This window comes from Lates calcarifer, linkage group LG7_1 (genome assembly GCF_001640805.2).
Source record: "Lates calcarifer isolate ASB-BC8 linkage group LG7_1, TLL_Latcal_v3, whole genome shotgun sequence".
In the NCBI taxonomy this organism is placed as follows: domain Eukaryota; kingdom Metazoa; phylum Chordata; class Actinopteri; family Centropomidae; genus Lates; species Lates calcarifer.
In genome coordinates, this window is record NC_066839.1 from 20,943,816 (window position 1) to 20,969,904 (window position 26,089).

At 41.2% G+C, this 26,089-nt stretch overlaps 1 protein-coding gene across 1 annotated transcript; it reads right to left on the bottom strand.

Moving 5' to 3' along the window:
- Window positions 1–717: 717 nt before the first annotated feature.
- Window positions 718–22,864, bottom strand: map3k7 (mitogen-activated protein kinase kinase kinase 7). Its single transcript, XM_051072054.1, is given in 19 exon segments — window positions 718–2,423; window positions 5,048–5,163; window positions 5,436–5,497; window positions 6,105–6,204; window positions 8,122–8,189; window positions 11,206–11,286; window positions 12,392–12,409; window positions 12,412–12,505; window positions 12,610–12,740; window positions 14,073–14,154; window positions 15,044–15,174; window positions 15,572–15,696; window positions 16,545–16,673; window positions 18,306–18,444; window positions 20,768–20,813; window positions 20,942–21,007; window positions 22,004–22,114; window positions 22,231–22,350; window positions 22,716–22,864. Coding segments are annotated over 18 exon segments (1,773 nt in total). The 5' UTR covers window positions 22,324–22,350; window positions 22,716–22,864; the 3' UTR covers window positions 718–2,242.
- Between the last annotated feature and the right edge of the window lie 3,225 nt (window positions 22,865–26,089).

The following is a 26,089-nucleotide window of genomic DNA, read 5'->3' on the forward strand; positions in this document are numbered from 1 at the left end:
CAGTGCCTGGTCGGGGTCTGACTACTCTCTACTGAGAGATTTCAGTTTTTGATTTTTCAATTTTGTCATTATGGGTTATTGAGTACAGACTGATAAGCAAAAATGGCAGTTTTATGCAGTTAAAATTAAATGTACAACACAGTAAACAGTGTGTAAAAAGTGAAAGGGTCGGAATACTTTGCAAAGCCACTGAATAGTTTGGTTGTAAATAAATATTCAATTATTCATTCATTCATTTTCTATAGCACTTATCTGTTAAGGGGTCGTGGGGGGGGGCTGGAGCCTATCCCAGCTGTCATTGGGCGAAGAGGCAGGGTACACCCTGTATCCCTGTCACACTCTCATTCACACCTACAGGCAATTTAGAGTCAGCAGTTAACCTGCATGTGTTTGGACTGTGGGAGGAAGCTGGAGAACCTGGAGAACCTGGAGAGAACAGAGAGAGAACAGGGAGAACATGTAAACTCCAGACAGAGAAGCCTTGCTCTGAGGCAAGAGTGCTAACCACTGCACGACTGTGACTCTCTGTGTTAAATGATTCATTTTGTCATTTCGTCAGGATCACATCAACATTTCATCCTGGATAGAAAAACTCAATCTGTCTGATCAGCTCCTTCACTAGAAGAGAAAACTGATAATCAGTTTGAATTTTCAGTATAATACAGTGAGTACACTAAACATGCATCAGAGACAAACATTCACACATGAAAACCTGCATCTTTTCACCATTCAGTTTATTTCATAATGCCTTTCTCAATGTCATATACTGTACCTCATTTCCCAATAATTTAGGAAACACTTAGAAACAGTGTTGAGTTGTGTGTGATGAACAGAGTTCCTCATGTACAGTAACAGTTTTAAGAGTAAGACTTGTCAAGTCTTGAACTTCTAAAAACAGAATATTCTAAATGAGAAATAAAATGTGTATATGACCAGATGGAAAAAAAGCGACTGTGCAAAAAATACTTGAGGGATAAGAAACCAAAAAAATTCTCTGACGTTGAAACCTTCTTTTTCAGTACATGCTGTTGTTCTGAATGTGACGCTGGTGGGAAACATTTACATTGTCAGCTCACAGACATACATTCCTCTCAGTCCTCTTCGGGAAGAATTTCATTCTATGTCCTTTACATTTAAAAATATCTTTTTTTTTTTCAGCTTTTATCCCCACTAAATGTTACATAAAACAAGCACTTAAAATGCAGGCAACTTCTAAGGCAACATGTGAACTAAAAACAAACTAGATACTGTTTGGGGAACTACAGGCCCCTCAGTTTGTCTGTGAGGGCACTCCCAGACCAAATAAAATATGTCCTAATGTAAAATGACACAAGAGCTATCATACAAAGTGAACTACTGAATAAAAAAAGACAAAAACATCTACACGCAAAAACAATACTGAAGTCAAAATGAAAAGGGGAATCCACAGCTCTCTGTATTCGCCCTGGAAATTAGTTGTTTTTGCATGAGCATGAGCGGATCGTTAACGCTGCGTCCAGATCTCCACACGCCCCGAGCCTTTCCTGTTACTGTGACATCTGACACAAAGTACTTCACCTGGAGGAAGTAAACAGGTGTGGTGGACTGTGGAAGGGCTCATGCTCATGATCAGAGAAGGGAGAGGTTAGAGATACATACGCTGATGTAGGGTGTGTGTGTGTGTGTGTGTGTGTGTGTGATTTGCATAATACGGATTCAATGAGCGCACTGTAGAACGGGTTCAAACGTCCTCATTTCTCTACAACTTCTTCATGAGTCACACACTTTTTGCTGAAAAGCCTTTGTCTTGGTTTTCACATTGTGGAGGACGGTTGTGTCTGGAGAGGACAGACAGACACACACACACACACAAACACACACTGACCAGGCAGCCCAGAGGTCCTGAGAGCAAACAACCCGACCCATACTCATCGGCCCCGCCATCGCGCCGCCGTGCTGCCGCTTAGAGGTCTGTCCTGAAGCACAGAGGCAGGATCTGGGCTGATCAGGATGTGGGGGGTGCAGCGACTGTTTGGTCAGCAGTCCACAGAGGACACTGTGAGGATCGCGTACGTACGGAGGACCTGCGAGAACGGGTCTAATTGCAACATGCAGGACACAGTAGAAGGCAGGTCTCTTCACAAAGCTGGACTGGCAATAGTGTGTGTGCGAGTGTGAGTGTGTGCAGAGCATGAGTGGGTAGTGTTATAGTGCAGGGTTGGGGAGGGGGAGGGAGGACAGTAGTGCTCATGTCTGTGTCTCATCATGACGTGCCCTGTCTCTTCTGTTGCTGGACCCGGATCAGCTCCAGCTGTTTTTTGCACTTCTGGTAGTATGTGGACAGACTCTTGTTCTCCTCCAGCAGTTTTTTGTGCTCCTGCACCAGACGGGATGTGTTCTGCTGGTCCTTCTCATCTTGGTCCAGTTCGGCAATGAGCTCCTTCCTACGGAGACAAGCAACATTAACCCTTCAGACACCAGGAGGTTTTCAGTCCCTTTATTTACAGAGTAATGAGAGTCACAACATGTCTACATGTCAGCTGGCTGTCAGTGCTGCTGCTTCTGACACTTATCACCAATAACCCTGTTGTCCAGTGAGGTCAAACTGAGGACAGGACTCTGTCAATGCTGATGCTGATGATTCCTTTACTTAACCTTTTGAAATCATCCATCAGTCTTAGATTCCACCTGTGGTTTCATACAGTGATGCAAATAAGCAGGTGTACAGGTGTTCCTAATAAAGTGCTGGGTGAGTGTATGTGTTAATCTGTGGCTTTGTGATTAGAGGACAACGACTGCTGTTGACTTCAGGGCTGAACGTGAATCGCTTTTCATTTTATTGCTGGGGGAAACTTAAATAATATTAACAGCGGTACAGTGACCAATTTACAGCTGCTGCCAATTTTCAAATGACAAATCAGAGAGTGGGTTTGAAACTGCGTCGAGGATTTGACCAAGACACACAACAATGAAAGGAACAAATGGAGAAAGGAAAGGACTCTTTGAGTCGGGACCAACGGATCAGAGTATCAGAGATAACAATGCACAGCACGCACTGTTCAAATCACAAACATCTGCAGGTAAAATAAGATCATACCATCCTAACACATGTTTTTAACTAGAGTTAACACTATGGATATGGTTGGGCTTGTGATAACATTAAGCATTGGATTATATTTCTATCATTACCAATTTTTTCTTGGTTGATGAAAACTTTGTAAAATATTCTGTGATGACCCACTGTTCACGAAAAAAAACAGGACTGAAACTAAATAAAATGAACTTTTGAAAGTTAAAACTATGATGAAATGTGTATTTTTCATTAACAAATTAAAACTAAACCTTAATGTCAAAGACCAACAAATGGACATTTTAATGCTAAGCCTTATTCAACAACCTGCATCTGTGGAACCACTACTACAAAACTACAACTAACTACAACAGCAGAACAGTTTCACTGCCCAAAATATCTCTTATTCAGAAGATGATTTAGCCACTCTACCGTTAAATAAGAAACAGCTTCCAACGATTTGTCTCTAAAGAAAAAAAAAACATGCATTTAGAAAATGCTAATGCAATTATCAGGTGATGTGGATGTAATGTTGCGTTACTTTCAGTCCGTAACCATCCCCCTCTGGATGTTCACTAAACCAACACCACAGTTGATGTTATCCTGTGATGCAGCATCTCCTCTCACACTAAACCCAGACAGTTCATCAGTAGGTTAGTGAAGGAGCGAGTGAGTCCAGCTCCTGTATGGCTCACAGTCAACAGCTGCAGTGATGCTATCTTAGCTTTAACTCCACCAGATTAGATTACAGAGATTGGTTCTGTGATAAACACAGTTTGGAGACTGCTAACTAGATGTAATGAGGTCACTCAGTCTGTATGTTACTGCAGAGTGACATGGGCACCTTATGAGAGATACCTGTCACCATGGTAACTGTACAAAAAGATGGCGACAGCTGTAGCCCCATAATGCATTGTAGACATACAAATTAAAAATCCATGACAAAATGAAACTCACTTGTCAGTGATGACACTAATAAAAATCAAATAACTGAAATTTGGCTAAAACTAATATTCATATCAGGTGGCACGGTGGTGCAGTGGTTAGTACTGTCACCAGGTTTGAGCCCTGGTTCTCCCAGGCCTGTTCCTGTGTGGGTTCTCTAGGTTCTCCAGCTTCCTCCCACAGTCCAAACACATGCAGGTTAACTGCTGACTCTAAACTGGCTGTAGGTGTGAATGTGAGTGTGAATGGTTGTTTGTCTCTCTGTGTCAGTCCTGTGATAGACTGGTGATCTGTCCAGGGTGTACCCTGCCTCTCACCCAGTGTCAGCTGGTGAGAGGGTGCGACTCTTCAGGATGAGCAGTATATATGATGGACAGATGGATAAATCTCAGTTTTTCTAGACCAGCTCTTTTTAGCAGCTCTCTCTCTCCTCTGGTAGTCAATGCCAGTAAGCTCTACACAGTTAACTCTATAGGCCCACTTATATTCATATTGACACATTCATGTCTTAGTTTCTTTACTGCAAATGTATTACTTACAAAATAGAGAGTAGCCTACATATCAGTGTACTTGACATGTAGAGGTTGTGTAAACATAACTGACTCATGTTGAGTGATTGTTTGTACTTCTTTTCGTCCTGAAGCTATGTCATTTTACTATCGCTACAGCAGACACTGATGTTAACTTTTTTTGATTTCTTCACTTTTTTTACTGATAACATGCACAGACATCTGTGTAATACACTGTGAATGATCAGTGACTGTGTACCAGAGACTGTATGAGGCTAAAAAGTAAGATTACTAAAAATGATGGCCTGAACAGCCAGCTGGTCCTGCCTTTCTTCCCAAACCAGATCAGCCATCAGCACTTAGAGGAAATATACAATCAGCTCAGAGATTAAATGGCGATACAAGGCCTGTAAAGGAATAAACAATCAAAAGCTCTCAATGCACTGAAGTGAATTGATTCAACTCCACACGCAAACCAAGCTCTTTGTACACACAGAGTGACCTCAGCAGATGAAAAGTAGCTGCTTTGTACAGCTGGTCTTACTTTCTCTGGATCAGCAGGGCGATCTCTGTTTGCACTTTCAGATATTCTTGGGCCATCTTGCAGTGCTGTTCAAACACAGCCATGGACTCTTTGGAGTTGGGACAGGGAGCGAGGGGCTGCAAATAAACATGCATGTTGCTGTTAATTCACTTCATGTGGTCTGCTCATACATCACTGCTTCACGTACTGTTATCAGCTGTAAGTCTGGTGTAAGCAGATAATAATACACCGAACATCTCACTGATGATTACCAGTGGGTATTTATGTTCACATTCTACTTTCTAGATCACACCATGTTTTCAGGGAGAGTCCCTTCATCACTGAGCTGGTACTAGCAGTTTACTGTGTCCTACTGCTCTGTTTGCTGGAGGCTGACTGGATGGTGTACCTGCAGCTGGTGATCCAGGGTGAGATAAGCCATGGGAATGGAATTGTCTGAGCCGTTGGTGTCTGAAAAGAGGAGAGAGGGTAAAGGCTGTGTTGTCTCTGACACCACAGTAACAATGTTGGTTCTACACCAAAGGCCATTTGCTCCTTTAGTTCAGTTCATTTAGGCTGGTGTGAAAGTGTGTGAGCCTATCAACAGAGAGTGTCTGCATCCTACCACATACAGCGTTCCAGCTCATTAGGGAGTCAATGGCTTGATGTGTCAGTGACCCCTCTACCTGTCTATCATTATTCATATGAAGTGCGGCCTTTTTCTTCATGAACTCTTAGTGAGATATTGTGTTAATAAAGTGAGCTGAAGTGATGGATAGAGTGATGTTTCTTTTCATGACATAAAAGAAGAGAAATAAAGCACTGGAAGGTGCTGCCAGCCACTGAAATAAACTTTGTTCTGTTTTCCTCCAGCAGCAACTAAAATTCAAATGCATGTATAAGTGAAGCTTGACTTTCAAAAATGATATCCTCAAATCAAATCACAATCGTAATATCTGCCAGAAAAATCGCACTTAGATATTTTCCCAAAATAGTTCATCCCTAGCTGCAACTGTGATATTTCCTCATTCAGTCTGGTGTGATTCTGTTGTAGTAGTTGTGTAGCAGTCATGAGCACCTGTGGGGTCCTCAGGGGAGAAGTAACCTCTGCTGCTCGTCTTATCAGGTGGCATCATCCTCACACTAGGACTGGAAGACCGGCTGCTGTTCCTGCTCCCCTGCAAGAGCACATAAACACTGTCAGCCAGTCACAGCTTCTGGACTGTTGGGAGTAGTAAAATGTGATCTGGATCAGCTTGGTAAAGGTTTACTGCTTCCAGTCTCTAATGTCAACACTTAGACCTGTGGGATTTTTGGTATAACAACACATACCATCAAGTCTAAGGTTAATCCTGTGTTACCAACGTACAATAACATATAAAGCAAATTAAAGGAACAGAAAAAAATCATGATCAATGACACTGTCACATCACTGGAAATCTGGAGGGCTAGAAGCCAACACAACACAATCTACTGTATCTTTTTTAGTAACACTATTTCTGTACAAAGTCTTTCTGGTGAACTCTAAATGAACTTGTGATTCCACAGCACTGTGGGTTTCCTACTACACAAATGTTTGGGAAAGCAGGAGAATTGCTCCAAGCTATAGAATGTATTTGAAGCTGTGTGTGTGGGGAGGGAGCACTGGGCTGTTCCTACGCTAATGATTTCATTTTCCTGCAGCTGACATATTAAACGCATGTCATATTCGATGACATTTCCTCCCTGGGGATTTCTCTCTCCAGACAAAGAATGCATCCAGTACTTTTAAAAGATGGCATCAGTCAAACATCTACAAAGCTTCACGGCAGAAAAAGAATGATGAGGGTGGCAAACAGAAACATAAAGTGCATTAGGGGAGCAGAAGTAAAGCCCTCTGGTAGGGTTCTAGTAGGGTTCAGTTTTTCATCTGGAATCACTTTAAGCTGAAGTGTTGTGACAAACTAATTATCTGTACATCATTAACCTCACATTAAAACAGAAAACAGCAGCCTGCTTAGCATCAAGTGTGTGATCTCCACAGGGAGGATGGCTCACCCCCTAAAATATGTAATGACCAGTCAACAAATGTCTCAGTACCGAGCAAAAAACCAACACACTGGACGCTCCCCACAAGTTGATCAACCACAGGTCTGCTAGAGGTAAACAAGCATGTTTACCCTGCAGCATCACTGACACACATGGTAAATATAAACCAGTGTGTTGCTGCTGTTGTTGTTGAACACATCTGGACAGGTGTTTCTCAGGCTGAAGAATGATCAGAGTTTCACTCTGTCACTTGTGAAATCTGGGTCTGAATTTGATTTATGACTAAACTGTGTTACAGTGAACTGACCAGGTTATCACTGTTCACCAGAGTGCACACTATCTGAGGCACCCGGTCCTTACCACTGTGTCTCCTGTGTGTGTTCTGAGTTTTACTGAACATTCATCATGTAGCAATGGTTAGAGTTAATACTAAAAATACAGAGAAATACCTGCTTGATTGTTTTTTATCCAATGTGCTCATACTCATTTCCCAGATTAGAAACACTGACCATTAGCCTCCATTTTTGCTTTATTTCTGCAAAGTCAATCCATTTTCACATCTACTGATGACATACAATATACACAATATTAACATCTGCAGGCAAGTTGTGAAATGTTAGTTAATGCTAGTTAACTAGACTGCAAAATGAGGTTTGTCTTTTCTCTTGTGGAACTGTTTTGGTAGCAAGCCAAGGTGCAACACAGGACATGTCCATGCTTGTAGATGAGGAAATGGTCCATAAGGGCGTACTGTACCATCCAGAGCGGACCAAACTGTTCAATATTTTACTGAGTACCGGTGCATCCATAGTAGCTATGCTGTAAACCCTTACTGCACAACTATAACTCCACCTACAGTCAGTGTCACTGTCAGTCAGTGATGGAACAGTAATGATAACTGTGCTGTCATATTAAACATAAACAACTATTTCACTCTTTTGAAGACTGATTTTGTCTCAACTGAAAAACATGCTCACATGCGCGCACACATAACACACACACACTTTAACTGAAGTTAGACAAAGTTAAATTCCCTCTCTCTTTTCTTCTATCTGACCGTGTCTTACCTGGCTGGACTCTGTGCTGATGCCTGGCAGATCCTGTACAGAGCGACGTCTCTGAGGCTCACATGTGGCTGTGGACAGGATGAACAGACAGGACAGAGAATGAGAGATAGTTTATAGGTGGTAATGGTGGAGGGGGGGGTTTCTGGTGTGTGCTTGTGGACAGGAGGAGATCCAGACCCACAGCTGCCCTGATTTAACCATTTACATCCTGACCTGTAAACATGCGCTGTGTGACATGGCTAGAATGTGACCAGAGTGCTCAAAGCACCCAGTTGTACTGACAGTATATGACAAACACACACACCAATCACTGCAGACCAAATCTATCCACACAAACAGCAGAACCTGTTTATGTGATGGGTTTACACTGACTGGCTGGTTTGGGTGATGGCCAAGGGGTGAGGGGAAGTCTCAGACAAGGACCCCGGGTTCTGGCAAGTAATGCACTCCCTAGTCATCACTCAACTGTCTGCTGCCCAGGTCAACACCAGGGTGAAACTGATGTCCCTGAAACACCTGTAGAGTAAACACCTGTAGAATAACAGCAGTCACAAGATATAACCTTGAATCATAGTGTTTTGCACTGTAGCCCCTTCTGTCTTCTGTCTCACACACCGACATGAGTGATACATGTGATAAATAATAGTCAAACTTTCTTGAAGCAGATCCAAAAACATCATCAAATGATGATGAGGATTTTTGTTCAACGTGATGCACTCTGATAGTGACTCATTAACAAGACTGTTTGACTACACAGTGTGACACTAATCAACTAATCATACAGCATTGCTGTATGATTTAGTTGAATCATACATTCATTGCTGTTGAGAGAAAACCTGGTATGTCCAAAACATCAGCTTTTCAGTGGTTTATGACATCTGTTTGTATTTGTGTATTTGGTGCTGTACTTTTTCAGTCTGCAGTAAATAACGGCTCAAATGAGGATTTCTCATGAAAACTCACCAAAAATAGCACTCCCAGGTTTTACACCACAGCAATATATACTAGGACTGACACAAGGTTTTTCCAGAGTGTGCATCTACTAGACTTTGCATGACCTGGAACTGATTGTTTCCTGGTTATCGATTCCTGCCTGGGCTTATCTGGTCTAGGCTGACTATAAGCTCCGTCTATGGCACAATGGAGACACACAAGCACAACACAAACATTCACATAAACAGAGGAAAACACCACAAAGCACCTCCTGGATCTTGACTGTCTGTGTCTGCTCTTGTTGTGGAATACTTAACCTGCAACCATTGTTTGTTGTCATTAAACTGAACTGAGTTTTAATGTTTTTTAAATGTATATATTTACAGCATGTGGAAGCATGTAGTTTTAAGAAACTTAACAAACTTAGGCTGCTACACGAATAATCAACAAGTTTAGATGCCAATTCAGGATTTTCAGTCCATAATTTACAATTATTACTCAGCAGGGGTGTAATGATATGTGTATCCATAACCATTCAGTACTGGATGTTTTGTTCAGTATGGGACTTTGTTCAGTTCAGCCTGCTACAAATACTGTGTAATAATCAATAGTTGTACTTGTACATTGAAACTTTGAGTTTTTTTGTATGTGTATTTGTGTTTGCTTGTGTCAAATTACTCCTTCAAAGATGAATTAATGATGAATGAATGAAGTATTTTGAAATGAGCTGAGTATTTTCCTGTTTACTAAACCATCCTTACTCTGACTGCCTTATAGGTGTAACATGTATGCAGTGGGTGAAGATGACAAACCAGAACTGGAGGAGAATTTGATGTTATTTAGATCTATAGTGGGAGTATACTAATAAAACTTTGGTCTGACATTATTGAATAAAATTTGAATATGTCTGATTTGTTTACACAATCTGCAGTTATCCAGGAATTATCTGCAGCCTTGACAGCTGCTTTCACCACCTATACATGGACACAGCCTAATAATGACATTGAATTGCTACTTCATTTTTCTGTACCCTTATTGTCTTCCTCCCAATCTGACAATACAGGTGATGGAGGTGAAGCGTTAAAAATAGTCCAAGAGTCAAAAAGCTGCCAATTAATATTTACGTTTCAAAATAAAACAGAAAAAAAAAAATCTTTTCATTTCTCTGTTGTACTGAGAACACCCTGCACCATGACCCCCAAACCTGAGCTACAGACTGAACTGTGGACTGTGTATACCCTTACACCCCTACTCAATGGACATCAAGGATTTGTGTGCTGGGGGGAAAGGCCTGGTGTCCAGGTGTGCACATGCAATGATTCGTGCCCTACCTTTAATAACATGCACCAGTTGACTTCTTTAGTCACTGGATTAAATTAGCCTCTCATTCAACGTGTCTCACATGGCTCCAAAATAGAAGCCTTTTCTGTCATCCAGAGCTGTCCCCAGTCCTTTCATCCGTATCTCTGCTTGTAATAATAGCTCTGACCTTCAATCTGAGAGAGATTAATCAAAATGACTTTTTCAAAGTTAATGGATGTAAAGAGAGCAAGAGGAAGGGGTGGGGTGGGGGTGGGGTGGGGTGCCATGCTTTCTCCTCGCTGTCCTCTATGCATGAAAAGCAAGGACAAGCTCAAATGCAGAGAAGTAGTGCACTGATTTACTCCTACTACCCATGATCTGTTGCAGCCAAGCCAGAGAGATGACAGGGCCATGAGTTAGGAAGCTTATCTCATGTGTGACACCTGATGTACACATGCATTATTCTGATTGGATTTCCTGTTGTTTGCTTTTTTTAAACATGTGATAAAAAGTGCATCAACCTCAGAGGAAGATTAATTGGTTGGAACTAGATTTTGGGAATAAGAGGTGATAGCAAATGAGAAAGCTCCGATTTTAACTCATGTTCTGTTTCTGCCAAATTAAAATGACAGAGGACAGAGAGACATACGGCAGCACTGATGTGTGTAACTCCAGGACCTGCTCGTAACATCCTAAATTTTTTATCATAGTGACTATGGTGACATGAAACAAGAGTAAAAATTCTGTGAGGGGGTATCATATGGAGTGACACACAGGAGCACAGCAACCCACAGGCCCTGCCAAGCTAGCTCCACCCAGTCACCAGGAAGCCCAGTGGTCCAGTGATACCTGTGACGATGATCTTGGGGACATCCAGAATGGTCCCGAATGATGCAGTTTTACGGTGGCCTCGTTTATACTGTGGGCGTGCTGCGAAAAAACACATACACACACATACAGCTGCGTACACAACAAGCATGCAGACTGAGACAGACTTTGGGGGGGGGGGCCCACAGCTGGACTGGAAATGTAGGGCACATACATGCAGAGCATACAGTGTGGGCAGCATGCACCTCATCCACTCCAGACACTGTGGAGCGGTACTCCGAAGACTGCCGGCAGCCACTGCACTACATTTCTCAGCACAAACAGCATGCAGGAATTACAGAAACTTGTAAAAGTAAAAAAATAAAATTAAATAAAAACTACATGAGGGAGCTCCTGAGGTTTAACTTCACCATGACGCCACTGGTGAGTCTGCTGCTTTCTGTTACAACCTTTGAAGGAGGGGACATGGCTGGGTCTGACAGGCCTGGATGTGTTTATATGAGGCATCAATCTTTACCTCAGAGTGATGAAAGCACATGACAAGGAATATGACTCAGGTGTTGGGGCGGCGGCTTCCTGTGGACAGCAAGATTTGCCTCGACAATAACTGCTGCATGCCGTTCCTGTTCTTTGCTTAAAGCGACGCTACATAACACTTTCTGAGCAAAGGCTGCAGCGGTCTCTGCAGTCCCAAGTGCTATTACAGGACGCTGGCCCATTAAGGTGCAGGTGCTTTAAGCAGTCTAATCCTAGGAGCTAACAACTTGTGTAGAGAAAAAAAAAGCCTGTCAACTGCTCAGGCACTCAAACTCAAAACTTGATCGAAGGAGTTGATAGATGAAGGACAGAATTGCTGATTTCGCTTCTTCTGTGTTTGACGTAGTGCCGTAAAGCTTTATGAACTTTACGCAGGCGCAAAATGGCAATGACAGAGGCACAATTCACAAACAGCGTACCCTCAAAATATTTTTGAAATGGTTATTTTAAGGTTAAATTGTTGCATTATGTTGCTTAATATATAAAATTCAAAAATGTGTGCTGCTGTGATGCCTGACGTTCTTTCTCTCAAATGCCTGATACAAATATCTCCTAAGGTAGACAATAAAGGCTAATCCTAATCCTAAAATAACATCATGCCAATATGCATTGATGAGCTCCTCTTGTTTTGATGTTTTGCTTTGTTTTGCTATGTAACGTGTGGCATTACCCGCAGGTGCAAATGGTATTTGGGCTCCAGCTCTGAAAGGTCAGCACTCCCTGTCAGAATGGCAGGCACTCAGGCAGGACCTCTGGACAGAGGCAGAGTCCTCAACGGGTCTCCCTAAAAGATCAGAGGAACACTGACTACAGAAGGTTGTTTTGATGCTTTTGTAGTTGGAGACAAAGTTTCAATGGCTTTGATAGAAATGTGAGGGACGGACATACCTTTGGCTTGAAATGAGGTGCAAACTGAGGGGTAATCTTGATAGTGTCGTTGCTCCCTTGAGAATCACTGTGCTCCATGTTTGCATCGCTTTTGTTGCTTGTGCTGGTGCCAGTGTAGTCCACATATGAACCTAGTATAGACACAGGAAGGAGACAAGTTTTATTATGGTGCCTTTGTTTCAAGATTTGACATAATTTTTGTAGCATTTTCTCCCTCTATTTGATGCTTCATTACGGTAAACATTTTCAAAAGCTTTAAACAAAGAGACGTAATAGAAATTTTGCAATTGACTGATCGTAGTTGTACAGATTCAGAGATAACAGTAACACAGTGTTTCTTTCTTTATTGCTCATTTCATATACACTCAACATCATCACTAATGTCTTCTCTTCATTACACCTTATCTACCAAGCATTTTATTAGGAACACTGTAATAATAATAATATAGAGGGGGCTTCCTTTGCTATCAAACAGCCTCAGTTTTTTGTACCATGGATTCCTCCAGATGTTGGAAACTTTCCTCTGAGATTCTGCTCCATGTTGTCATGACTGCATCACATCATTTCTCATGCTGCCAACCTCCTGCTCTACCACATCCCAAAGGTGTTCTCCTGGATACAGATCAGAGGTCACTGAAGTTCACTGAACTCACTGTCATGTTCATGAAACCAGTTTGAGACTTGGTCCAAAATACAGCACACGCTTGGTCTTTGATGATCCTCATCTACTTGAACTCAATCACACAGGCTTATGCTCCTTCTCAGCCACTGTGTTCCTCCAAAGGCAGCCATCTCTGCACACAAAGCATTCTCACTCCAAACTGTTCTTGTTTGTCGAACAAGCTCCCAAATACTACCAGAGCAGGAACGTCCCTCTCTTTCTTCAAGAATCTCTTGAGGACTCTTCTGAGAGCATCTCCTCTCCCAACACCTCTAACACCCTAACATTCCAAACGAACACTTAGTATGTACATTTGGTGCACATCTTTAACAGATTTACTACGTAATGCTTACGTTAAGGTCTCCTACTGCACCATGAAGCTTTAGTGTTCTCCCTCACTGGTAAGTCACTAAGCATCTACAAAATGAGTATTAAGAGGTCTGAAGTGTGCCAAAAACAGTCCCCACACCATTACAGCACCACCACCAGCCTCGGACTGTTGACACAAGGCAGGTTGGGTCCATAGACTCATGATGTTGAAGCCAAATTCTGTGTTGTTCATTCTGATGTTTTCCTGTTCATCATAGTTATAAAGAGTGGTTATCTGAGTTACTGTAGCCTTTCTGTCAGCTCCAACCAGTCACCATGACCTCTCTCATCGACAAGGTGTGTCCGTCCTCAGAACTGCTGCTCATGGGATGTTTTTTGTTTTTGGCTCTGTTCTGAGTAAACTCTAGAGACTGCAGTTTCAGAAATACTCTAACAATCATGCCACGGTGGAGTTTAAAGAGGACCTTTGTACCTGTACTAGTTGCAGAGTTGCTCTGTCCCTCATCTGAATACTGGTATGGATATTGCAGGGGTTCATCAGATCCTGGGAAGTACTGCAAAAAGAAATCAAAAGGAAGGATAAGTGAGGTTGGTTTTAACAAACATAGATGCAATGTCTATCTAAGTTCACTGTGTGTGAAAAAGTGAGATTAACTCCAGCAGGGAACAGTCACTCCGCAAAGTATGAAAAATAGATACTGCCAAAGCCAGTTGTTTACTGATCATAATAACTTGAGATAATTCTGAAACAAAGGTAAAAGAATACATCTGAGTGCTGGGATGTTACCTGATACATTAAAAAGAGTTAAAACAGAGGTATGGTACAAGGTGCCACCTTCTGTGCTTTTTCTTCCTGTTTGTCATTTATAAGATATGAGCAAAGATCATTGTTTGGCATTGTCGTCCCTGCACATAAGGCATTCACAGTCCAGACTGGTCTTGTTTGTAGTTCCCTGATGGCGGAGAAAGCTCCCAAATTCTTTATCTGATCTCCTTGCACTTTGCCTTACTGAACAGATTTGGTACTTAGTATTTAATTCAAGGTCTCCTACTGCACTGAAGGTTTAGTGTTGTCCCTCACTGCTACCACTTAAATAATCTGCCAAATGAGTAAACATGAATGAGCACATGTTGTAGTTTCTACTCATGCTCATAGTCAATCAACAGAATTTGATTTTCAGTCACGACAGATCTCCATGATCACGTAACAAAGAGCTGATGATGTAACTCATGAATAACATTCTTCCCATGCTGCAGCTCAAGCAACTGTGTAATGAATTAAAAATGCTGTGATAAATCCCCTGAAGTACACACTGTACTTCAGAGTACACTGTACACCTGTACTCTTTGTGATATTATTTATAGAGACACAACAATTCCCATATTACTGTATCCTGCATTAAGTACTAAAACTTCCCATTCATTCATGTGGGGACATATTACCCTCATTAGATGAGTCATGATCTTCACTATCTCCTCCATGGAAGGCCGCTGAGAGGGGTCTTTAGACCAACAGCGAGTCATCAGACTCTCAATGGGCTTAGGCAAATTTTTGATTAACGGAGGTCTTGTACCTGAATGTAAAAAAAGAGAAGTAATTGCTCACAGGCAGTCAAAGGAACAAATAACTTTTGGCATCACACAAGACAAGCTAAGAAATATTTCAAATTTATGCTAGCTCCCCTGTCTCCTGCTGCTGGAGCCAGTAATGACTCAGGCAGAAAGAGTCAGCGGTGAAAAATATCAAACTTGTCCCCAGGTATTATTAGTGTCCCATTAGTATTCTCCTCCATCCATCTCCATATTAGAATAAACTGCAGGGAGTGCTGCATAGTCTTTTAGCTCTCTTCTGCCAGGCTTTTTACTTTCACAGTCTCCCAACAGGCCTGGCTGGGCAGGCACATCTGTGGGCTCACAGTGGCTGACAGTTGGACATGGCCTTTGCACCCCCATAAACAGTCAGTGACTCACCATTGTGCACAGCCCACATAATGCGAAAAGCTGGTCCTCCAATTTCATCAAAGGGCTTCCTGCGAGTGATCACCTCCCAGAGAATGATCCCCCAGCTGAACACATCACACTTCTCACTGTAATTGCTGCCTGCAGACACAGAGGAATCCACAGCAACACTTAGGCCATTCACAAACAGAGGAAAAACGCTCCGTTTGACATCCACGACTGACTGATAAAGGTAATTCTCTGTGGCACATTAGAGATGGGAACGAGGATGTGCTTGGGAAAGCACAGCAGCTTTTATCTCATCTCCGCTTTCAGAGGGGAGGAGGAGGAGGAAAATAAGGGAGCAATTTTTACCAAGGAAAAGCTCCTGTGTTGCTTAATTACTAGGCCTATTATTGCAGCATTAAAGTGCACATCACACACCTATTTTAAAGTTGCTGCGCTGAGCCATTCTGATAACATTTCACACTGATGCAAATTAGTTATAAAGAGTTCACTGAGAGGGCAAGAGTGAACTGTCTAGTTGCACAGGAGCCTTGTAACTTGCCTCCAAAAACAAGATAATGACTAGAGCTTAATTCATCTTTCCTCCTGACCCCCTCACCAAGAACATGTCTCATCATGTAGAAATACATTAGGCTTCTGGCTGTATGAGAACACAAATTCTACACCGCTGTGTCCCGAGGGACATACAGCCACCAGCATCACCCCATTTATCTTCTCACAATGCTTGAGAGTCTACCATCAATAAGGCAGGGGAGTAAGATGGTTGATAATGAATCAAGAATTAATGCTTCCATACTGGGAGCGCTAAGCTGCAATGAAGGTGAAAGGTGACAAAGCGAAGTTGTGGTTCACTGGTTTGTGGTGATTCTGAGAATTTATAGAAATAAAACAGTAGATATATATGAGTGCTTTCTAATTTAAAAAAAAAAAACATTGATGGCGTAGTTATCCAAATAAATACTTGGAAAGACACTCATACTTGCCTTCAAATACCTCTGGGGCCATCCATGCTGCACTTCCTTTGTTGTTGGTCATGTGGGTCTGAATGTCGCAAGCTGTTCCAAAGTCACATATCTTCAGCACGGTGCCGCCTGCCACTAGAAGCAGACTGAAACAAAGAAGGCAAGAAAAGAACTCTGTAAGAAGCTTTGAATTTGAAAACATCAATGAAAAGAAACAATTTTATGGAGTAAAACCACTGCACTGTTACTGGTAGAACACAGTAGTTCCAAATCCTCCTGATCTGAAACTCCTCATAACAGTGAGTTACTCAAGTGCGCGTCTAATGCTTCACAAAAAAAACAGTTTAAGATTCAACTGACCTACAGGTTTGGAACCACTTGACAAACAGACTGCAGTAATGTATTTGACTTTTAAGTGATATTCCAGAAACAGAAGCTGCAGGTTATATTTGAACACAATTACACATTAGATGATTTACTTTAACTTGCTTAATATATCAGTGTATTAACACAATCTCATCACAGGAAAAGGAAGTGCAAGTACAGGCTTGGTAGTAACTCTGGGAAGAATCATTAAACAGGGTATATCCTTAAATAATTTCACATAAAATAACCAAGAGTTGACAATTTGTCACAATGCATGACCTTGTTATTCCTGGAAAGTCCACAACAGTTCTCCAGGAAGCACACCAGCTGGTCATTCCTAGAGAGTCCTGCCAGGAGCTTTCTTTCCATCAGAGCAGGGTAAACAAGCTCTGGGATCTAGATATCCTTCAGTAATGCTATGTTTCTGGGTATTCAGACTGATAAAATAGCACTGTATTAAAAACATCATGAAGGGGCCTGAGTTGGTGCGGGCCTGTTGCTTCAAGTACTGGTGAGAAGATAAACATTCTCTGTCCAGCAATCTCCAGGTTAATGGCATGGGTGCTGAGCCAGATTAAACTTGAGCCCTCTGCCTTGCAGTAGTTTCATTGGGATGACTAAAAGTTTTTTCATGCACTGCTAATGATGGTGTCAGAGTAGAACTCACTCCAGTGTTGTGCTGTTACTGAGAGCCAGTTGATCAAAACTGTGTCCTTTACCATGCATGTCTTCATTTTAGATTTTACATCTTTACACACCTATTGTATACATCAAAACTGAGTGCACACCATCCAAAAATTACAAATTCTGTTCACTTAATGCAATTCCATTTTTTTAACCAAACCCCAAGGGCAGTGAAACCAGTAAATCTGAAGAACAGAAATGTTTGATGACTTAAATTACAATGAAATGTCTGTATTTAAGAACCAACTGCAACAAAAGTCAGTAACCCTTCAGGAGTGACATTCCACTGTGTGCTTTTTGTTGCACAGGTTGTACTTTACGGCCTGTATTTTCATTGCAGTGTCTAATGTGAGACTGTTTTGAACCCCCCCAAAAACTTTGTCATGAAACTACAACTATTACTAATGATAATAATAATAATAATAATAATAATAATAATGAGAAATTTATAACACTGTTGTTGTTATTATTATCCATAAAAAATGAACATGCTAATTTTCTTCATTGTTTTAAGACACTAACTACAGAGCACAACAACATGCATGAGAAGCTACATGTTTCTGATCAAACTGCTTGTGATAGTGTGTTGAGAAACAAGTACATTTCTGGCTAATAACATCAGATCAGCCTGACCAACAACACAAACAAAATCAAACTAGTCTAAAGCAATAAAGCTGTACTTTGTTGCTACAGTGAACCTGGAGAGTGTAAGGTGAGAAGGAGCATACTTGGGTGGCTTGAGGTCCCTGTGAATGAGAGCCTTTGGTTTCATGCCATGGAGATAGGCCACGCCTTGGGAACACTGTAAACACCAGCTCATGGCATGGGAAGCAGTGTAATAGGGGAGGGGTTCAGCACCATGCAGCACTGTGGACAAAAGAGCACAGTCACAACCACCACCACAGATAATAAATGTCCAGAGGAACCAAGCAGAAAGCAAGCTCTTGTGGGGATTCATGACACCGTCATACACACAGAAACACCCACATACAAAGGTAAAACACACATGGTTAACTATTGGTACAGCTTCTTTAACATCAGAGTTCTGGTGTCATACTGTAGCTCCCAGGAGTCACTGAGAGAGATTCAGTAACTAGGAAGGACAGGTAACTGTGAAGCACAGAGGAGAGTACCTTACTAACATCCTGTTAAAACTAAGATGTGTCCATCTGATGTTTCTGGGACAACACATATAAGCCTTAGAACATTATTTCAATCAGGTATGATCACACTGTCCTCAGCAAAATAATTTAAGCCAATTCCAATCCAAAGAGGACAGCTCTAACTACAAGTGTGAATGCAGCCAAGATCTGATGGCTCAGGCCACATTCAGAGGTGGTTGATGTTCCATGTTTCATGTACATGGAACTGCAGCATGTAAGGTAGGCCAAAGATGAAGCAGGAAGTCTGTCTGGTAACTGTGGGATGTTTGCAACAAACATTTTTAAGTAATAATCTTACAGTTTGCATTGGTCCTCTTTTAAACCACAATTTCTCTAACCCTGGAGTTGTTTAAAACCTGCTGACTGTCTGACTGCTGTTTCCTCACCCTGGTGGACTTCTTTTTGACAATGCTTGCCACATTCTTAGATCTGAGCAACTGTCTCTGAAAATGCAGAAATGATGGTCAAAACTACATGAGCAAGACCCAACTGAAATAAACAGAATAATATTTAACAGGAGACAGTAAAATGCCATTTATAGCTAAAGAACTGAAAGTAACAAATGTGATTATTCTGTGAAAAGTGTGGTCAGGTTTACTGTACATATCTACTTAGACAGGCTAACCTTTCATCTGTGTATTCCCCATGTGTTGAGCATAAAGCCTATGATGACGATTTTAGCTGACATATTAGGGCTGTTCCCTAACAGTTGATAAGTCAATGTATAAGTTGAGACCCTGAGTTGACTCACACTCTGTAATTCGACTCAACTCTCTGCTCTGATATTCTCAGCCCTAGTGTCTGAATGACAGCACTGGCAGCAGCTGCGGAGGAGAGACACTCTGCAGTGTGATGGGGTTTCAGAACTGAGGTACAAGCAAGATGCAACTTACTTTTCTGATTGTGGATGCAAGAGAATTAGACTAACTGACTAGGCTGGTTTGAGACTACCTTAGATAGTGTAGTCAATTAGAATAACCGACAAAACAGATTGGATCGACTGGATAATCAATATTTTTCTCCAAAAAAGATGGAAAGCATTTTGGAAAACTTTCAGACTCTTCAGGTTTATGGAGCACAGTGTTAGTTCAGGTAGAGCCTGGATCAGCTGATTGGCATCAACTGCTTTATTTATGCTTCACAATTACTGGCTCATTTCCCAGCTGTCTGAACAGTATCTCTGAATTATATTCATGCAAGTTTACAGTACAGCCTTTATCACCTGATACTTCTCATTTTCTACGTATAGTCAATTATTTGACATACTGTTCTTGACTGACATGCATCTTATCTGATTTTATATTCATGCTCTTATATATTCATCATTGCTATGTATCATAACAATAATATAGAAAAAAAAATACATCCATAATAAAAAATAAAATACATAAAGTAAAATGAGTATTTATTTGTATACAGATATTATGTATATTTAATATGGGCCCAATGGGATAAGAAAGGGTCTAAGTTTGTGATGGCCCTATATCCAATTATGGTCCTGTATAGGGCTATCGACACGTGCCACATTTGGTGCTTTTTGTCACAAAATGAACAACTGCTATGATGTGTTGAGCTATTTAGCCCCACTATATTTGTAGATACAGTGTGATGAAGAAAAACATCAGTAATAAGGTTGAATGCTTAAAAGATACATATGTGTATAAAGGAAAAGCCTGAACTAGCGAACAAAGAGCACCTGATCAATGAATATAAATAAAACTGCTGCCTTGGGGACAGCCCTTAACATTAAAGTATAACTGCTTATTATTGTTTGCTACACCTCGCAATTTCTCAGGTCCATTAACAGGAGCAAACAAAGCTATACAGCATGTCACTGTGAAAGGCTAAATGAACTGATAAAAGAACTGGACAAGTGACTGAACATGCAAACAGTGGGAGGGTTAACTGAACAGGGCTGCTTCTCATGTCTGTGCAAGGTTGTGTTCATTTCACCACTAGCAAAGTGAAGCAAATGCCATCACTGCTAATGTAACAGTATTATTCTCAAGCACAACATGTAAACTCACCATTATACAATGACCCGCCTTCAGCATATTCCATCACGAGGCAGACCTGAGTGAGAAAAACAGACAAAACAATCATACAAAGCTATACCAAAACACACCGTCACTGGTGAGTTGGAGCATCAGCGTGGTTGTGCAGTTAATAGAGCATGTATGACAACATTCCAGTTAACTTACTGGACTATTGCAAGAACCATACAACTTCACAATGTTGGGGTGATTCACACGTGAAAGCTGCCGGAGCTGGAGACAAAAGGAGAAAATGTTAAGCAGTGTTCCATCTGAAAGCATGCTGTTCCACACCCTGAGTACAAAAAATATACAACACCCAGTCTGTGTTTTGTGTCTTTGAGAGCAGGCTGCCAGAAAACACGACAGAACAAACACAACACTTATGTTACATAGCAGGTCATGGATACTGAAATACAACATGGCGCTGGCTTCTCCCCCGGTAATGATGATACTGAAGTGCTGAAATTGCCACCTGCCACAGCACAGCTCTAACCTGCATCCTGAGTCCCACCTGCAGGCCACCTGACTCTGCCCCTCCCCAAGATCCCAAACAACAGTGAGTGCTGCCAGACCACATTCAGTGACAGCTGATAATAGCTGTAAATATATAAACTAAGGGTGGCTGGTTGGAAAAACTGAGTGGTACATTTAGTAAGGATTGCCACAAAATGTGGCACTTTACTCACTGTAATGTACACCTTGGTGGCTTTTTAAACCCTATATTTTTTATAGTTTAATCTATTGTTTCATGAGACACCTTAGCTGTTTGACTGAAATGAACAAAAATGTCAGTTCAGTCAGGTTACATGTTAGAATGAGTTCCTCGTACACTGTTTACAATCAGTTTCATACACTTAATGGCCCCTTTACACCTGGCAGTCTTCTATCTCAGAAATGATAAGATTCAGATTTGACTGAAACTGTCAGAGGTATCGATGTAAATATATGTTGAAGTTGTCATTTACAGTGGTATTGTACTGGACTGCATTACATCGAGGTGTTTCTAATGTTCTGAAATTCTGCAATTGCACACATGGCTATAATAGGAACTGTACAGAATATCAAGAACAGTACAGTAAAGTAATGCAGTACAACACCACCACTGAGTACAACTTCAGTAATACATATAGTTGAATTGCATGTGGCAGTTCTTGACTGTGTTTGGAGACAAAATCTTGACTGAGTAGGTCAACTTAACATGTTGTGCCAGAAAGACAATAACAATACCTCAACAATAAAGGCTTTCCTCTCTGATTCACTCTCAATGGTCTTGATTGCAACATCTTTGCCTTTCCATTTAGCTTTGCAAACAACCCCGAACGCTCCTCTCCCCACCACCTGAAAACAGTGGACACACAGTTAACCAGTTACAGGTGTAAGCCTCTGTACCTTATCCTCTGAAAATTCATGTTAAGTTTTAACTGAGTCTTGTCATAACCAGAAAAAAAACCTACCTCCTCAACTTCAATGTCCTCATAGTTTATTTCTTCAAACGGGTATCCAGGAGGTGTTTCAAGCATATCGGCGGATGGTAACGTTAGAGACATTACTAGCTAACGTCAGCTAGTAACTCACTGAAAAGACAGCAAATTACAGACAAAAACAGTGGTTAAATGTTAACGTCTCAGTTAAATTCAGCACATGGATGCGCACACTTGCTTCCAGACATTTATCCTATGGTAAGACTATTCAACTAACGCGTTCTTACGCACAATCATGGCTTAATGACATATTAAATATATAAGCCGCTTAGAAAACAGCAGCACGGTTAGTTACACATTCTGTCGCGAGCTGTCAAACGAACGTTAGCGTTCTGTCAAGTAGAATGATGCAGTCAACCAACTGGCTAACCGCGTAGCTGAACTAGCAGAGTTAACTGTAGCTGCCCTACAAAAACTCACTGAAAGTCAATAGAGATCACATTTCGCTTTTGGCGTACTTAAAGCTAATTTACAGGCACGTAGCATCAACGCGGACCGGTGCTGATCACAGTTTGATATCATCACACAGAGTCGCAAGTAAAAACAAGACACCTAAGGCCTAGGCTGTATTAGCTGAGTGCTAACGCTAGCTACCGGGACTTATTAGCTTTAACAATCCAACCCTTCGCAGTTGACTTGTCACCAGTGCCGGCTCTCTGGACATGGGGATATTTTCTACTATTCATGTACGGGAAACCGAGGAATAACGTCCATTTCTAAAAATAGTCTTTCTCTATACACCTGATAGCAAAACATAACTTTTTCATAACTCGTCTAGCTGGCTTGCTAGGAGTGTATTTTTATTCTTCGCAGGAGCAGCTCCATCAGGAAGTGTGTGCGCACTGCAATTCTGTCCCCTGCACATTAACCAGGAGCGCTCATTCCAACCACTAAAAAGAAACACTCCGTTTAAAGGGATTTCCGCGCCTGTCTTTACGTCGTTGAAATAACTATATTGTATTAAAGTTAATGAAACTGCCTGTGTGAGCCAAACAACCAGCTCTTTTCCTGATATGATTTTTGAATAAATTCTGATATTTTGCAACTTTTGTTTGGTTTCAACATTTTGAATTAGGGTGGGTGACAGGTGGTGCAATGACTCAGCACTTCAGTCTAGTTTGAGAGGTACTGGTACCTTGAGTATTTGCATGTTATATTACTTTACACTTAAGCTCCACCACATTTCAGAGGGAATAATTATACTTCATTTTACTGACAACTATTATTATTAGTTTGATGATACTTTTCCAATTTCCAATTAAAATTTTGATACAAAACAAATGGTCATTCTTTGTTCTTTGTAGTTAAACTATCCAGCAGTATATAAGGTAGTTAAAATAGTTCCACCATAGAAAGTTAAAATATTAGACGATGCTTGCATGGTAATCCATTCTTATCCGGTTTTACTGAGAATTCTATACTTTTATTTAAGTAAAATTTTGAATGCAGGACTCAAATAAAGATCTGAGTACTTCCTCACTTGGATTATAATCCATTTGTTATACCTTGTATTAATTAGTGAAGCTTTCCCCTCATTTGTGGTAACTGTCAAGTAAGTTCCCTCTTTAGATTTTCCTAGAAAGCTTAGGGTTGACTCATTAAGAACTGTCACATATCTCAATGTCTATGTCTATGAACATGGAGCTACTAATCTAAAATTTTGACATGACACTTGAATTTGGGTTAAAACGCCACATGTTGGTTCAGGACACTTGAGAGTTTTACTTTGTGGACTCCTGAGTTCAGAGGAAGTTCTGCTGACCTTTGATGTAATAATTTAGCCTTGTAAGCAAGACCCTCCTTGATCTGGCAAGAAACACTTATGTAATGTCAAAATTACATTTGTGAGGAGGGATGTTATATAAACACAGCACTTGATGAATGCTAATTACATGCCCCACTCACAGGGAGTAATAAGCAAGTTCCAATGGAGGCTTTCCAAACCACTAGGCAAGCACAACTCATACTAATGAGCATGAACTAATTTGTTGTGATATTGAACAGAGGGTTGTTAATAGCGGGAGCCATCTCTCTCCCCTGAAATAATTATTCTAATCGCTCATTTCAAAGGTGATTAAAATGTTCTCACCTGGCAGTTTTTCCTGGGACTACCTGCACCGGCATATGGTTTGGGACCTGTGGTCAACAGGAAGTTGCATGTTTGTTTACTCTCTCTGCTGCTTAAAATCTTTGAGGAGTCAGACCTGATGAACCACTGTCCGTCTGGACAGGTGACATGGACTGCTTGCAAAGGAGGCGTCCTTGCAGCATGTGGCATCATCAAGCTGCAACGTGACGAGAGAGATGAGGTTGAGTAATATCCTGCAATACACAAAGTGACATTTAGCAGCTGGGAATGGAATTTAATGTGATCTTTGAGAGGACAAAACAGGGTTTTGTCACCATGAAAAGGAAAAAGATGCAAAGAATCCTACAAACGGAGATAAGAACACACACTTCCAGTTCCTTCTCAAAGGCACTAATAGTGCTGTACACATGAAAAGTGGCAGAAATTGTCATATGAATAAAATCAGACCCTGCCTATTTTCTCACCTCCACATATCTGGCAAGAATGTTGGCTGCATGAAGTGGGTATGAATGTCAAATTGTGAGATTTGGAATATTACAGAAATTGTTGAACACAGCTCCCCCTCAGCAGATCTGAGCTTTGAAACGCCCCTCAGTGCCATGCAGATGATTCATTAATTATCCATGTCACTAAAGTATCGAAATCTCACAAAATATGTTGATCGTCCAGTTCTACCTTCATCTGTCCATCCATTATCTGTACTGCTTATCTTAAAACTTGTCTCAAGTTTTGCAGAATGCTGCTGTAAAACACGAGACAAGGTTTTGACAGTTGTGACACAATCTTGATTTTCTTTCAATGCAGAATCTAATTTAATATTTGTGTGATCTCCTGCCATCATCAGGCAGCTGCTGCAGCCCTAACTCATCAGTGTGTCTGTGAGGAAAAATAGTGCTTTTAAGGTTATGGCTCCCTAAATGGTGGACCTCAGATTTGTGGACACCTACCTTTATACACTTGGCATTGTTTTGTTTTGTGTTGTTGTGAGGCCCTCTGTCATGTCTGCCTCAGACTGTAAAGCCCCGGGTGCTCTGATGTCTCATGCGCAGCAGGAAACAGCCTGTTGTATGTTCACATTACCACAGGGTGATGCTGTTGCACTTTCAACAGCAGGCTCACCTTCAGATGAGCCTGATAGTGATCAGTCACAGTTCCCTCTTTATCTCCACTTAGGTTTATAAAGCCAGTATATTTCATTTGTTTGTTCGCCACTATACACAGAAATATCTCACAATTAGAATGCATTCATTTATATTCTTATGTCAGCATCAGCATTCTCCTGCACGGGAAATAATACATTTCCTCTGCTAAGTTGTATGATTGATTATGGTTCTGTTGTGCAGCTGATGAACATTTGTCTTGTTTTTATGGCTTTTAAGTGCCACAAGTTCTCCAGGTCGGTGTTATGGATACTTCTGTCCCTGATAAGACTTACATTGTTTAATTACAGTGGAAGGAAAAAAGACCTCTGTTTGCAAATATTCACCCAAATCATTTTCTTTAAGTGGAGCAACTCCCACCACTGCACCCCCAAAGTAAACACTGCAGACACTGGGGACTGCTGCAAAGATAGCAATTTTGCAATATCATTAAACTTTATCTAAATGCTGCGTTCACTTGTGCTGTATTTCTCTGACAGATGAAATACATCACCTGAAAAATCCCACTGGCTGATTAGTATTAGTCTGAGAAACTGTTTCTGTACCGGAGTCACAGTGTGAATCAAAGAGCTACACCTTGAAA